Source organism: Zingiber officinale, chromosome 2A, assembly GCF_018446385.1.
Source record: "Zingiber officinale cultivar Zhangliang chromosome 2A, Zo_v1.1, whole genome shotgun sequence".
Taxonomy (NCBI): Eukaryota; Viridiplantae; Streptophyta; class Magnoliopsida; order Zingiberales; family Zingiberaceae; genus Zingiber; species Zingiber officinale.
In genome coordinates this window covers 10,235,341-10,250,956 of record NC_055988.1, presented here as the reverse complement: position 1 = coordinate 10,250,956, position 15,616 = coordinate 10,235,341, and the positions used below count along the sequence as shown (strand labels likewise).

Sequence of the window (15,616 nt, the reverse complement as noted above, 5' to 3'; positions counted from 1 at the left end):
GTAACCAAGTAAATATGTGAGCCTCGTCTTTTTAGTTTATCTTTTATTTTGTTTATGCAAGTGTTCATTTTATTTAAGTTATAAATCTGAGGAAGGTATTTTTGTTTGTTTTTGTGCAAGGGCTATTCACCCCCCTTCTAACCGGCCGCCAAAGGTCCTAACAAGTAGTATCATAGCAAGGACCCTTTAGGAGGACTAACCATCGATCAAAACACCGAATCAATGGTCGGACCAAGCATATACCCACCGAAGTTCGAGGGAAAGTTCGCGAGTTAAAAAAAGAAAATGGAGGTATTATTTAAAATCGACTTTGAATTACTTTTAATAATGAAATTTTAGTTTTGTAGCACCTAAAGGAAAGGAAGAATACCAGTGGAAGGAGCAGACCAATTTCGTGGCAAACGACAAAGCAGAGTTTCATCTACTGAACATCCTACCGCCAGAAGAAGTCAACCGGATCGACGCCTATGACTCAGTAAAGGAGCTTTGGGAGAAGTTCCTTGAGCTACACAAAGGGACGTCCGAAGCCAAGCTCGTGAGACGGGATCTGCTAAGGAATCAGTTAAGCAACATAAAATTGGAAGCAGAAGAAGCCGTTACACATCTTCACTCGAAAATGAAGGAACTAATCACTGGACTCACGAATCTCGGAGAAAAGGTAAGCAACCGAGATTACTAAGGTACACGCTTAATACATTTCCTAGATCTACTGAGTGGGTATCATTAGTAGATGCTTACTATATTTCTAAAGATTTAGATTCTGTTATCTTAGAAGAAATGTTTTTAACTTTTGAAGTCCCTGAAACGAGATGTGCAGATCCGAAGAAGGAGCCGAAGCACAACAATGTCTTTAAGGGAAGGATGGATGAACGAGATTCAAAATCCTCTCTGGACGACGATGAAACTATAATGATGGTAAGACAATTTAAAAAATTATTTAAAACTAGAAAATCTACCATTTGCAGGGTAGAAAGAAAAGAACAATTAGATGCTACACCGTAATGAAGAAGGATACGTTAAAGGCAACTGCCCTAAATTGAAGAACAAGGACAAGGGTAAGAACAAGAAGCCCGTCAAAACAAACAAGCATAAAAATCTGAAGGCGACGTGGGACGAAATGTCGTTCGAATTAGAGATTGAGGCTTTCTCCGGACTTGGGTTAATGGCAAGTCATCAAGACGACGAAAACGAAGTAAGCTCGTCTGAAATGAGCATCGAGAGCATCGATGAAGGGGGAGCGATATCGGAAGAATGTAGCAGTTCAGGGGGAGCTACGGATAACAAGATCGACAAGGTAAGTCAGGTACGATCTCTTTCTCCTGATAAGTTATTTAAATTTGTTAAATATTATCTAAAGACGGTTGCCAATTAAAAAAAAGAAAATAAAGAATTAAAATTAATTCTAGTTAAATTTTGCCAAGATTTTAAAAAGTTAAAATTGGAAAATGATGAATTGAAAATACAAGTAGAAGACTTGAAAAATCGTGCATGCTTAAATATTAAAAATTTAAATATTAGGAAATATAATAATTTGAACTGGTATTTTAATTACCATAAGGGACAAATTAAGAAAGTTTCTCAGAAATATGTTCCTAAAAGATTTTTAATTAACCCAGTTGGTTGGAACCTATATTGGGTTCCAAAGTCTTGTCTAAATTGAACTTTAATTAGACTTAGGGTTTTCAGTAAGAAATTAAATGCTTGAATTTTCTTAAGAGACTTTGTCTAGAAAGTGGTTGTTGCTGCAATAATCAAGAAAATCTAGTACCTCGTCATAGCCTAGAAGTCAATTAATGAAATAAAATATTTAATTGACTAACTGATAAAACATTTAATTGTAATTAAATAATGCTTTAAATAGTTACTCAAAATATTTTCTTTTTGGTGTTTTTAACTTAGAAAAAACTTAATTTTTTTCGGAAGTATCAGCTTTACTTTACCAAAATTACTTCTACAAAATTAATTTTTACAAATTTGTTTAACTTAGGAAATTATTGATGTTACAATTTTTTTGTGTGATATCAAAAATATTTTTTACTTGGATTTTTTTTAAAATTATTGTAATTTTTTTTAAAGTGGTATCAAAATTTTTAAAAACTTGATAAGATTTTCAAAATGTTGAAAATCAGATTTTTTTTTTTTTAACTAAAATTTTTTTTCCTATTTTTTGAAAAATTTATCCTTAGATTTCTTTTGGTACCCCATTTTTTATGTGATCAAAGAGGGAGAAGGGAAGATTAAGTCTAGGGGGAGATAGTTTAACCTTTTTCAATTTTTTACACTTTTATTATAAAATTTATCTCTGTTACTTTATGTTAGTTTACATTAACTTAACTTGGGTTGCTCACATCAAAAAGAGGGAGATTTTTGGTATCGGAAAGTTGTTTTGATGTGATCAAACAAGTTAGGTTATGTCCTGTTGTGTTTAATCATATGTCTAAGTGTGCAAAAACTTAGGAGAACAGGATATCGAGCAAGAGATGTAGCTAGTGAGAATGATGGCACAGGAGAGAGCCAACGAGATTGGTGCGTCTGAGGGACGAGGTGCTGCGGAAGAGTACGCAGGCGGGCGAGAAGGAGGCGCGTGGCGTTTCCGAGGTACTGCTAGGAAAAGCTCAAGAGCCAAAAGTAGGATAAGGAAGATCATTTGCTATAATTGTCAATGAGAAGGACACATAAGAGATGATTACCCTCTCTTGAAGAAGAAAGAAGAAAAGAAGAAGTCAAAAGAAAAAGGGAAGAAAGTCAAAAACCTAAAAGCAACATGGGATGATCCATCATCATCGGAGGAAGAAGAGCACCATGTATCCCATTTTGCACTAATGGGAATTAATGACATAGCCTCCACCTCATCTGAAAGAGAAGAAGGAAGGAGCTCAAGTGAAGATGAAGAAGGGAGTTCAAGTGAAGGGGGAGGTCAAACTTCATATTCGGACTTCTCGGTAAGTGAGGCACATAATCTTCCTCTCCATATTTTAATTAAAATTATTTCAAGTACAAATGATGATTTGTTTAAGGCAAAAAAAGGGAACAAATCTTTGAAAAATGATATTTGCATGCTTAAGGAAAAATTAGAATCCATGTGTTCTAAGGATAATGATATGCATGTTTCTTCTTTAATTTCAAATGATTCATGTTTATTAGAAGAAAATAAGGCCTTAAGAGAAAATGTAGAATATCTTACCAATGCCCTTAGAAAATTTGAAATTGGCTCTAAAACCCTAAATATGATTATTGGGAGCCAAATAGAGTCTTCAATTTGAGTTGGGCCCGTCGGGTTGGCCCGCCCCGCCAAACATTTTAAGTGGGTTGGGTTAGAATTTTATCAACCCAAGCCCACCGCGGGCCGACCCGCCTCGGCCCGTGACCCGCGCGGGTCTGCCCGCATCGGGCTTGGGTTGGCCCGCGGGTTGAGAAACACATGTAAACTAAGTTTTATGTCAATTTATTATCTTTCTTTGTTATAATTTTTAAAAAATAGTATTTTTCATCCAACATAAGTACTCTTTTGTATCCATTTATATTTAAAATACATGTTTATAGATACATTTGATTGATGAAATCGTTCCAAAATAAAATGTTGAAAATATAAATTATTTTTATTTTTTTTAAAAAAAAAATTGATGGCCCCGTGGGTTGGCCCGCCAAACCCACAACCCGCCTTGGATTGGAAATTTTCTAACCCGCCAAGTTGACGGGTCGGCCCGCCTCACCCCGCCAAATGGTTGGCCCGTCACGGACCAACCCGTCCCGCAATGGATTGACCCGTCTGACAACTCTAGAGCCAAAGGGCAAGTTTTAAGGAAAATGGGTTAAGATACAATGAACCCAACTATGAAAAGACCTATCATTGCCTACTTGCTAGGGGGCAATCAAAAACCAAAACTATAGATAGAAAATGGATCCCCAAGGAATATTTGGTTAACCCAATTAGAAATAATTTCTATTGGGTACCAAAATCAATCCTCAAGGGTTAGAGGATTTAGGGTTAAGTCAACCATGGAAATCATAATTCCAATTTTTTTCTATATGGTTGACTTGAGACCTTAAGGGGGAGCACTTAGCCTTGATAGAAATTTATAAGGGCTAAGTAGAGGTTACCTTTATTTCATCTCACAATGACTTTCATTATTTTCTAAACATAGATGTGAGATGATAGGATGATACAAATAATTCACTTATGTTTATGGCATTTTGATGAGTTCTGAAATGTATCAATTCTTAGTGATCATAGGTCAACTATGGGGAAAGCAAATGTTTAATTAATGGGCATTGTGCCCATAGATCATAGTTGAATATTTTAAATATTTTGAAAACAATTCTATGTTTTACTTACTGTGGTATAGTTATTTTGAAACATATGATTGCAAAATTAAGGCTCAAATTGATACAAACTTGAGTGATTTTCAAAGTATTTGAGTTTTTATCAAAACTCCAAAAATATGATGAATTTTCATGAAAACATATTTTTTTCTTGTTAAAGAACATTATAAGAAATATGTGTTTAAAATTTCATGATTTTTTTAATTTTCTAGAATTTTTATGCATTTCTGAAGTTGGCTTCAGAATGCTGAAAATTGGTTTGGATTTGTGCCAATCGACTACGACAGTTAGCAGTCGACTGGTAGCTATTTCCAGCACTTTCAAGAGCTGGTGTTGGGTATTTTTAACTCCACATTGATACCACGGTATGTGTACTTGTTTGGTATAATTTACTTATCAAAACTAGAAAATTAAGGTTGAGAGCATATGTTAAGGGGGAGTTTGGGAGTTATACATCATGTTTACATATTGCTTTTAATTTTCATGTTGTTATTAATGCCTAACTTAAACATATTGACACACATCAAAAAGAGGGAGATTGTTGATGCAATCAACCTAGGTTTGATTGATACGATCATAATTTTGATGTGTGTGTCAAAGAGTTTAAGTTAGACTTTCATATGTGTTTGATATGTGTGTTTGAGTCTTGTAGGACTTGGTGAAACACACATGAGAAGCTTGGTGCAGCTAAGCTTGGGAAGCTCATCCTAGGGCTCGGATCCTTGAGTTGGTGAAGGATGGTGTAGAAGACATTAGAGGGACCGTCGAGCGAGGAGAAACAGAGTGGAGCCGAGAGAAGCGGACTTCAAGGCAACGTGAAGGATGATACAGAGAGGAGCGGCGGGCTCGGGTGCATCTGAGGGACGAAGGCCGAGGAAGAGGACTTCAAGGGCGACTTCGGAGAGGATGAGTGTGAGTGGGTAACTAGATGCAGTCGACTGGCAGTGAACAGATGCATTTTGTTGGTTCAGCCAGCAGCGACTAGTCGACTGGTAAATGATTGTCGGCATACCATTGGTTCTGATAAGTAGCCGTTGGCTACCTCCAACGGTAGCACTAGTTGACTGATGGTTTTGCCAGTCGACTGGTGTCGAGATGTGTTGATATGATGATCAACTCTCTCCTCTTATTTATAGGAAGCTTTGGGGCTTGAAGGAGGTCATTCATGCTTATTGAATAACTCCTAAGTCATTGCCCAAAGCTTCCAAGCTATACTCTTCTTCCTATTCTTAATCTCCATCTTGTAAAAGAAGAATAGTGATTTGTGAGAGGTTGTACTCCAACGAGAAGGAGTAAACTCTAGCCGGAGATTGTCAGGGATTGATCCACCGAAGGATCAAGGGTTCGTCCATCTCAAGGACACGCCGTGGAGTAGGAGCAAGCAATCTCTGAACCACGTAATTAAAGGAATTGTGTTAGCGTTTGTATTCTTGCTTTGCTTTCATTGTTTTAGTTTTAGTATATTCCGCTTGCACACTAACCTTGTAGAGAAGAAATCGATTTGAGGGTGGCCTAGCTATCCAACCCCCTTCTAGTCGGCCACTGATCACTTACATTTATGATTCTGAAGGAAATTGTACCGTAACCTGTAAATCAGGAGGAATAGGTACTAGACAAAGGGTGGAGATAACCTAAGAAGGCAGTGATGATGATATAGTGAAAGGAAAACTCATCTCGTTGAATTGAACATGACAGGAGATGAATATCTGTCTTGTTGATATATGAAGGCACTTGTAACCCTTATGAGAAGAGTTATACCCAAGAAATACACATTTGACTGAGCGGAAGTCAAACTTATATTGGTTGTAGTCGTGTCAATGGAAAGCATGCACATCCAAACACTTTCATAAAGTTGTAGTTTGGTGTTCGACCAAATAATACCTCAAATGGAGATCGTCAAGCCAATACTGGTGTAGGTAGACGATTGATAAGTTAAATAGCAGTCAAGAAGGCTTCATCCCAGTAGCAGAGCAGCATAGATGCATGAGACATGACAGGCAATGTTGAATACCATGAAGTGCAATCAAATTACTGAGAGATTGAAACTCACCTCCCTAATCAGTTTGTAGAATTTTGATTCGACAATTGAATTGAGTCTCAACCAAAGCTTTGGACTAAGTAAAAATGTGAATCACATCTGACTTGCGTTTGATAGGATATAGCCAAGTGTAGCGACTGAAATCATCAACAAAGTGTAGAAAATAGCGACAATTAGATTTAGAGAGCATCGGAGCAGGTCCTCAAACATTAGAGTGAATCAAATCTAAAGGTGCAGTAGATTTAATCATCGGTAGTTCAAAAGGTACTTTACAGGCCTTGCCTAAATGACATGCATCACAAGAAGAAACAATCTTATTGTCTAATACAGGCAACTGAAATGTGAAATAACAAAAGGGGTCGTGACTGTGGATGGATGGCCTAAGTGTAAATGCCAGATAGTAGTGGAGCATCGTGTACCGACAAAGACACGGTGTTGGGTAGCTTTAAGAAATCCCCGAAGGAGTTCCATCTTCGTATACTAGTCCGTTACAACACAATATGTTGGATGAAATTTAAGGAAAATATTATTATCAGCAGTGAATCGAGTGACACTCAATAAATTTTTGGTAATTGCAAGCACATGTAATATATATGCCAGGCGCAATGGTCTGTCCAGGCTAGGAATAGTAGAGTTACCAATGCTAGCAATATGAAGTGTCTTACCATCACCAACAACAATAGTTTCAGTACTTTAATATGGAGCGTGAACTTGGAGATTTCTCAGGTCTGTTGTGATATGATAAGTAGCACTAGAGTCATGATACTAGGACAGATCTGAAATAGTATATGGTGCAGCCATTAGAGTGGTGGGTGTAGTGGTGTGTTGAAAATTTTAATCAAACCAACGGAAGCAATTTATTGTAGAATGACGCTTGCCATTGCATATTTGACAATATGGAATAGAACGACAATTTTCGGCAATATAACCAAAACGAGAGCGGTTAGTGCATCGAAGACGACGATTACCATTATTTCGAGAGCCTCAGTGACCACGACTGTGGGATTGGATAGAGTTGTCAGTAGAAGTCCAATCAGGGTGCAACCCATTTGGAGAAGTACCGTAGGTGGGCTGCCCAATTAGTTCAGGTCCTCCATTCATTGAAGGGTGAAATGACCCATGGGAGAGAGATGGAGGATTTCTAGCGCTTGCTTGCCATTGTCATTGGGAAGATCGACCGTCACCTCCCCGACGCATGTTGCTGTGGTTGCTGTCGATTGAGAGATTGGCCATCGACGAAGTGTAGGTGAATGACCCTAACCAATACTTGTGGGAGAGGAGCATTCCCACCATGTCATCAAACGACACTGTGTCGGGTCGCGTGGTAAGTGCGATGACCAGAGAATCGTACACTGGTCCTAGGCCGCCAAGCACATGGAAGATGAGGTCGTCGTCGGAGATATGTTGTCCAGCAACAGCTAAGGTATCAACCATTTTGTTTATATTTTGTAGGTATTCTGCTACTGTGAGTGCCCCTTTCTGTACTGTCTGAAGCTCGGAGTGCAGATGCATAATTCTCGCCTTCTATTGAAAGGCAAATTGCTTCTCTAGTATTATCCAGAGGCATCGCGACGTCGTGCACGAGGAGCCAATAACTTGGCCCAGTATGATTTCGGAATGCATCATCATCAGCCATGAGAAGAGTCGCTAATCTTGTGTCTCCCAGTCGATGAAGTCTGGATTGATGGAGTAGGTAATCTCTCCTTTGTCGTCTTTCTCCTCAATAAGTTCAGATGGTGTTGTTTCTGTACCATTAACAAATTGGTACAAATGATACCCTCTAACATAGGAAGTATATGTGATTTCCACAGCATGTTGTTGTTCTAGTCGAGCTTTGTTGATACTGTTAGGCTAGAGAGGAGGGTTTGTTGTGTCGCCATAGGGATTGAAATTTGAGAGTTTTCCCTAACTTGTTCTGATACCAAGATAAGAGAAGAAGTTGTTCTGGTTGAGCTTTGTTGATATTATTAGGACAGAGAGGAGGATTTGTTGTGTCGTCATAGGGATTGAAATTTGAGAGTTTTCCCTAACTTGTTCTGATACCAAGATAAGAGAAGAGGAAGAAGAGTATAAGACGAAGAAGACAAGGTGAAAATGGTTTCTTGATTCGATACACAAGTACAAATAATCTAGACAATATTTATACACAGTAGTTTACATAAAAGAGAATGATTCTCAATCCCTTGATTGTAGTCTAATTAATATGAGTAAATATTTGATAATATTTTCGTGATTAGAGTGATCCTCAATCCTTTGATTATAGTATGTGATTGTTTTATCCTTATGAGATTTTTGTATGATTATTTCTCTCATCATCAAGTAGCTCGTGTAACTAATAAAACTCTATTTGAGACTTTAAACCATAGATTTTTTTTTTTTTTGATTCAGTACAAAACCTACACTGAACCAATATCAGATCTCCAACCCCTAACTACAACAATCTTGAATAAGAGGTATTTCGTAGATAAAATATTTAATGGAGCGTTTATTTATTTATTTATTTATTTATTTTTGAAAATAAATGATAATTTATATAATTTGGGATGCTCGTTTTAATGTTTTTTGCTAAAAAAATAAATAAATAAGAACCATACTTAAAAAACCAAGAAGAAGAATGGAGTTAATATTATTGTTATTACTTTTAACAAAAGACGTTGGAATTGCAGGAGGGTGGTGGTGGTGAACAGCTCAAGGCACATACTAAAGCACCTCCTGGGCACACTTTTCTACCTGCGGAGGAAACAAATTGCAAAATTATTCAACGCCCACTCTCCAATCCCCCCAGACCACCAACTCCATCTCACCAGACCAAGCATGCTCTCTCCCATCCCTTCCACTCATTGCTCTGCCTGCTTCTTCTCGCCTAGCTCATCATTCTTCCCCTTTCTGACAAATTAAAAAACCTCCTACACCATACAACAATGCTCACTCTGCACCTTCTTTAATTTACTAGCCCACTCCCATGCTAAGTTTGAGGGGCTAATGTATAGATTAATGACATGTTCTGAGATCCCCAAAACATGCAGATGGCTAATTGCCACACCTGCAATTTTTTTTTGTTTCTTTCTTCTGGTCAGGGAGGAGAATGAGTGCATGGCTGGCTCTTCATGAAGATAGGAGATCAGATATGTCTTTAAACTGCAAGAGCAACAATGGCAAAGCTGGTCTTACAACAATACCAAATATTACAAGAAATACCAAAACAGAAATCACAATCCAAGTTCTGCATTACATGTATAACAACTTTATTTACAATCCAAACACCTTTACCTCCACGTCTTTTACACCATTTGGGCCTATTCCGTCTTAAATTTAGCGTCGTCATCTTTAAAACATGGATACACGAGGCACGCGAGCTTTACAAACCAACACATTATCTCAAGAACAATACAAAGCATACAGGAGGTGCCAAACTAATTCTTATTTATTAGGAACCGTGAAAATCACATGATCGGCGTAGGTTATCATGACTTTTTCTTTCGTACAGCCCCCTCGCGTTGACTGCGGAAGTGGCTCAGGATCTGTTGAGCCTGAAAAGCACACATGGGCGAATCAGCTCGTGTTTCAAATAGACCCATTCAAGTGGTTGAACGAAGTACAACCATACGAAAGAGTTGCTGAAATTTCTAAGGCATGATTCTTTGTGGTTAAATTGCTAGTTAGATTGTGTCCTCATAAGTGGTCCAGATAAAGAGTATAAAGAAACGAAGAGCTCAGATTTATACCTTTTCCTTAGCTCTGGGAGTCCCGAATTGAGAAAGCGCGATAAGAGGTGGCACTGCTCCTTCCTGCAATACTAGACTGCAAAGTTTCTGACTATTTAAACAAAGTTGGAGTAAAGTGGAAGCTGCATTTTCCTTTCCCCTCTGAGAGCCTGTCTCGACAATCTCAACGAGCAGCGGTATGCCACCACCTTGGGAAATAGCTAAGCACCCTTCAGGAATTGTTGACAAATTTGCCAATAAAGCCACAGATTTATCTACCATTCCGGAGCTTGGGTCCATCATCTTGACAAGGTGTTTCACTGCACCAGCTTGTACTACCCTGGCCTTGTTCTCATGGAAGATTGAAAGGTTAAACAAAGCAGTGGTAGCATCTTTCTTTCCCCTAAGGCTGCCAGAATCTAAGAGATAAACTAATGCCTTGACTGCACCTGAACGTCCAATTTTCGCTCTATATTCTTCCAAGACAGAGAGGCTAAACAATGTTGCCGCTGCATTCTCCTTGGCCTCCGCAGTGCCACACTCTAGAACATGTATAAGTGGCTCAATTGCTCCTGCTTCTTCTATATAAACTTTGTTTTTATCGTTAATTGACAAGTTCAATAGAGCAGTGACAGCATTTTCCTGAACCTTGACTTTCGAGTACAACAAGGAGATTAAAGGAGGGATGGCCCCACACTCGCCGATTAGAAGACGATTTTCCATATTGTTCTTTGTAAGAAGTCTAATCTCTGATGCTGCCGCAATTTGCAAATCAGAATCTTCACTCTTTAGACCACCAATAAGAGCTTGAACACGTGAAGAGGTGGTGAGGCCATCCAACTTTGAGTTTTGAAGCAACAGTTGACATTTGGCATCACTCTCACGATCATTTTTATAGAAAAGCTGCTTTGAGCAAAGCCATGGGGAAGAATTTGAATCCTTATTCAAGGATACATGTGATGGATATTTAACATCTTCTAATAAACTAGTTTTCTCCTCGAACTTACTCATGATTTCAACGCTAGAAATGACACTTGAAACAGATTCAGTGTGGCTATGATAACTATTTTTTTCAACAAAAGTATCGCCTTGTATACCAGCTTTATCTGGCAAAACATGGTGACTGTTAGGATAAGAATCTTTTTGCTCATGACCAGATGACGCCTTATTTTTCTGTTGGGTGGTCTGACCGTGACACTGAAGAGAAGATCTGGAGGCTGAATGTCTATCTAGTGAATGAATAATACCGACCCCATTTTGGAAATCTTCTGCATTTGACAAACAGGAACATGTTACATGGTCAGACTGAGGAGAATTACCCAGCTTTATGTTGTTTTCCTCGCGCCAGTTTGCAATCAGTGCCTTGACTGTGTAATTGGGAATGAGATTTGTGTGAGCAAGAGTTTGATGTGTCTTGGGACAAACTTTGAGGCCATTGTCCAGCCATTTCTGAATAAAAGATCTTTCATATGTTTGCCCTGAGGCCAAAATTACAGGATCGACCATGAGTTGTAGAGATAGAGGGCAGCGGAAATGTGCTGGTACAGGAAGCCCATTGACAAACCCAAACTGTTCAAGTTTCTCCACACAGTAGCGAATATGAGTAATTAGCACAGAAATCCAATTTATATGATCCGCAATTTCAGTTTTTGATTTAAGTTCCGCCTTTGCCCTTTCTTTTTCAAGAGCTATACTTTCAACCAGAAGTTCCTGATTCGATGCTAAATTAAGAATGTCCATGATCTTTATGACATCATCAAGGCTAGGTATAGTGTTTTCCTTCAGATCTTTGAGAGCATGATCAATGAGTTCTGATACTGGCTCTTGATATGTGTATTGAAGCTCCTGCACACAACACCATGAGACATGGGCATTATCCTTAGGTTGCCAGTGTAACCATAAAGAAAAGATAGTCACACACGCCAAATACCTGGATGCTAGCTGAGCTGGAAGATGACTGCAGCAAGGCACTCAAGAAATGGCATATATCTAATGCTGACTTTTGGATCTTCAACAACAGAGACTCACTTTGCAAAACCTGCATGTCGGCACTATGTCAAACCACAAGGAGAATGGCTGATGGATAATGTAAGACAACAATCCAGATGTGTTATCATTGGAATAATAAAAATATAAGTAATTAGCAATGACAGGACGAAACTATTAAAATAAAGGGAAGAAAGTAGGAACTGAATTAGAACTCACTCTGTATATCTTACTCATTTTCTGAGGTCCCTTCTCAATTAGTTCTCTAGCTTCATTTACAGCGACATCAAACTCTTCAAATTCTTTCGTAAGGCACACATCCAAATCCAACTCTGAATCAAGTGCTTCATCTAGAAGAGGCTTCAAGAGCTTCAATATGACAACTATTTTTCTGAAGTCTTTTAGAGAAGCATTGTTTGTTGTCTGGCAAGCTACCAGATGAATAAATCTAGAAATGCTGTTTATAAGTCCCCCAATAATCTCACCATCCATACTCCTTCAATTCTGGAAACACGACTTAATTAGAGCAAGATAAACCAATAGGATAAAATGAATGGCAAAGTAGCACATATTCAAACTCAAATGCATGAGAATTCAAAATAAACCAACAGGATAAAAGATTTATCATCCAAGTCTCCAAAAAAAGATGCATGTGTTTGACATTAGCATTTCACATTTAAGGTTTTAACCATTCTTCATTTATCATATTGAATATATAAACACATAGAAACAGAAAAAATATGCATGTTCTGAAATGCTCCAACAAAATTGGGGAATAGGCAAGAAATGTAAATAGAAATGTGACTGCTCTCCATAGTAAACTCTGTGAGGGATCAAAACTGTATGGAATAGTCTAATAAAAATTTGGTACCATTAGCATAACTAGGTATAATGAGTCATGCATAATGGGTTTAGTCCCAGATTGAATTTTAGGTTAAAATTATGGTTGAGTCCTAAATATAATATTCAAGTTTCAAAAAGATAAGATCAATCCAATATCTCTTTCCCTAAAATTAACATATTATTAGAGCCATTTCTTAATGTTAGCTTAGATATTGAAAAATTAATCCATCAGGAGTAGGCCATTGCTTCTTTGGTGGTGGTAGCCTCCACTCATCCTTCTCAACCCATAGAGCATGGAAATATGCCTCTGCAAAAAAATTGTACCTTATTATATACCTTCCTTTTTTTTGAAACCCATATCATAGATACTGTTTTTGTTCTTCAATGCTCCAACAACTAATAAATGTCATTATTGTATCGTAATTGAATCTCTTCCTCCATATTTTTAGTCAATTTGCCAAGTCATATAAGGAAATTGCTTAGACGTAAGTGTTAATTCTTGAAAGTTGAAACAAATATATTCCTCTACAACTATCAGATTCAAAGTTTCACAGGAGTATCCACTAGTTTAGTTTCTAGCATGTCAGCCTCCTCGAGCATATCTAATATATACTTGCAGTGAGAGACACAGATACCTTATTTTGAGAGACTCACCTTTATGGCAAGGTAATACTTGAGATCACCCAAATCCTCAGTCAAGAAGTGTTAATGAAGATAAACCTTCAACCTAATCTTCCTAACCCTCCAAGGGTTGGTGACTTGATGGACCATTTTAATATTCTTGATTTCACTAGTATGAATCTAGCCTGCCTGACCTGTGGTGTATAAACACCTCTATCACAAACTTCTATTCAGATAGATCAGTGTACACCACAATGGATCAACGTGCATTTTCAAATGATTAACTTATTTGACCCCTGAGTGTGAAAATATTCTAGTTGTACTAAGAAAACATGCAACATTAACCTACAAACATATTTTGTAGATAAAAGATCCCTGCTGATGAACTAATGTCTCGCCAGACAAAGTTTAAGCATGAACAAGTTTTAGGAAGACCTCTAAGATAAGTCAGAACTAGTGTCCCAGGCAGAATCGCATGCCTAATTGTTTATTATGTTTCTCTTCTCCCTTTTTTTGGTTATTGAAATAGTTTCACTAAGGGCAAACGACTGTGATGATCTCAACACTTAAACAGCAATACCAGCAGCATAGTACAACTCTATACTTCTCCGAAATCATCCAACTACCCGACCACATCAAGAAATAACAAAACGAAAACCGCAGGTCCCGACAACGATGAAACCAGCTCGAATCCAAAGGAAATGACAACTTTGACAAGCAAATTCAATAAACGGCCAGAAAAAAAGTCCAATCCAGGCGGATCTCGGAAAACTTTCACCTAGAACTCAAATAAAGAAAGGAACTTTCACAAGCACAAAAAAACAGCCACAATCCACGAAGGTGGCTCCCTACATTACGACAAAGACAAGAAGGGTGCAGATCGCGGAGCAAGAATACCTGGCTCACCGAGGAGAAGGGGGCACCAACGAAGTAGAGCTCAAATCCGGAGCTCCCAAACGAGACGGCAAGTAAGGCGGCGTGAGAATACTCTACAACGGCTCCATCCTTGCTGCTTCCATCGCCTTAAACCCCTCGTCGTGAATCTAACGCTCCCGACCTCGCTATGCGGCGCTTTCTCGATCAGTTTCTGTGACACGGCATGTGACAGAAGCAGACACGCACAAGATGAGCACCGCGGAGATGGAAGGAAGCTAATGAGCATCAAGTTGGCAAAGGGCCCTCCCTTCACCCGCTGTCTCATATATACTGTAATGATGAGAAATTTTTCCAATGCTTTTCCAAATATTGTCACCTGCTACTATAGCTTAGAGCTGTAAACGGATTAAGGCATGGGATATTGTCAAATTTAGCGTGTTCGAGTATACCTCCCATTATACCTTGTCACTTGTAAGAATGGTTAGTAGTCATTTATGATTTACCTTCTCCGTGTTGATCTAGAGATGGGTTGGCGGTGCATTAGAAATTGCCACATTAGAGCTGTAAACCAGTTAGCCCCATCCCTCATGGCAGTGTGGTGTTTGAGACATACGGTATTATCGTATAAGATCTTGGGGTTGAAATTTGACGCGTCTGAACATGTCTTCTCCTATGCTTGCCACCTGCATTAATGGCTAGTAGTCACATGGGATTTATCTCCTCCGTATTGACTTAGAGTCGGATTGCCGAGAGCGCTAAGGAGAACAAATCACCTTTTACCACATGTAAATAGGTTAGCCCCGAGGCTATGGTAGAGTGGAAGGGTATCTAGTTATCACCCAAATGTTACTTAGATATTTATGATTGGATTCCCAGGTACGGTGTATTTGTAGAGTTTTTTATTATAAATGGGAAGCACAACCAAGCGATGCTGGACTTCTAGGTCGTCTGCTGTGAGCACTCCTGATTTACTCCGATGGCCGATGGAAAACTTCCATGGGGTTGGGCCGGTCATCCCTGATTCAATGTTACCTGACCTGGTTAATCATTAGAGCGGTAAATATGTTGCCCCGAGAAGGGTGTCATAATTAGGTCTCCAATGATAGAATAGGATCTAAAATTTGAGAGCATATTATTGAGAATTTTTTTCTTTAATAGATAGCGGATGTTACTTGACCTGATTAATCATTAAAATTATAAACAGGTTGCCCCGAGAAGAGTCTCA

General features: G+C 38.5%; 1 protein-coding gene across 1 annotated transcript; it reads right to left on the bottom strand.

Moving 5' to 3' along the window:
- Positions 1–9,566: 9,566 nt before the first annotated feature.
- LOC122040686 (U-box domain-containing protein 3-like) lies at positions 9,567–14,709 on the bottom strand. Its single transcript, XM_042600109.1, has 5 exons — positions 14,413–14,709; positions 12,271–12,555; positions 11,996–12,103; positions 10,087–11,910; positions 9,567–9,891 (listed from the first exon to the last, which is right to left on the bottom strand). Exons 2-5 carry the CDS (start codon positions 12,541–12,543, stop codon positions 9,826–9,828), a joined length of 2,271 nt encoding a protein of 756 aa, XP_042456043.1. The 5' UTR covers positions 12,544–12,555; positions 14,413–14,709; the 3' UTR covers positions 9,567–9,825.
- Between the last annotated feature and the right edge of the window lie 907 nt (positions 14,710–15,616).

Excerpts from the sequence above, each read along its gene's own strand:
- LOC122040686 (XM_042600109.1), bottom strand. The coding sequence starts at position 12,543 with ATGGATGGTGAGATTATTGGGGGACTTATAAACAGCATTTCTAGATTT. Across the intron at positions 12,104-12,270 it reads AAATGAGTAAGATATACAGA|GTTTTGCAAAGTGAGTCTCT; the intron begins GTGAGTTCTAAT and ends GCCGACATGCAG. Across the intron at positions 11,911-11,995 it reads CCAGCTCAGCTAGCATCCAG|GAGCTTCAATACACATATCA; the intron begins GTATTTGGCGTG and ends TGTTGTGTGCAG.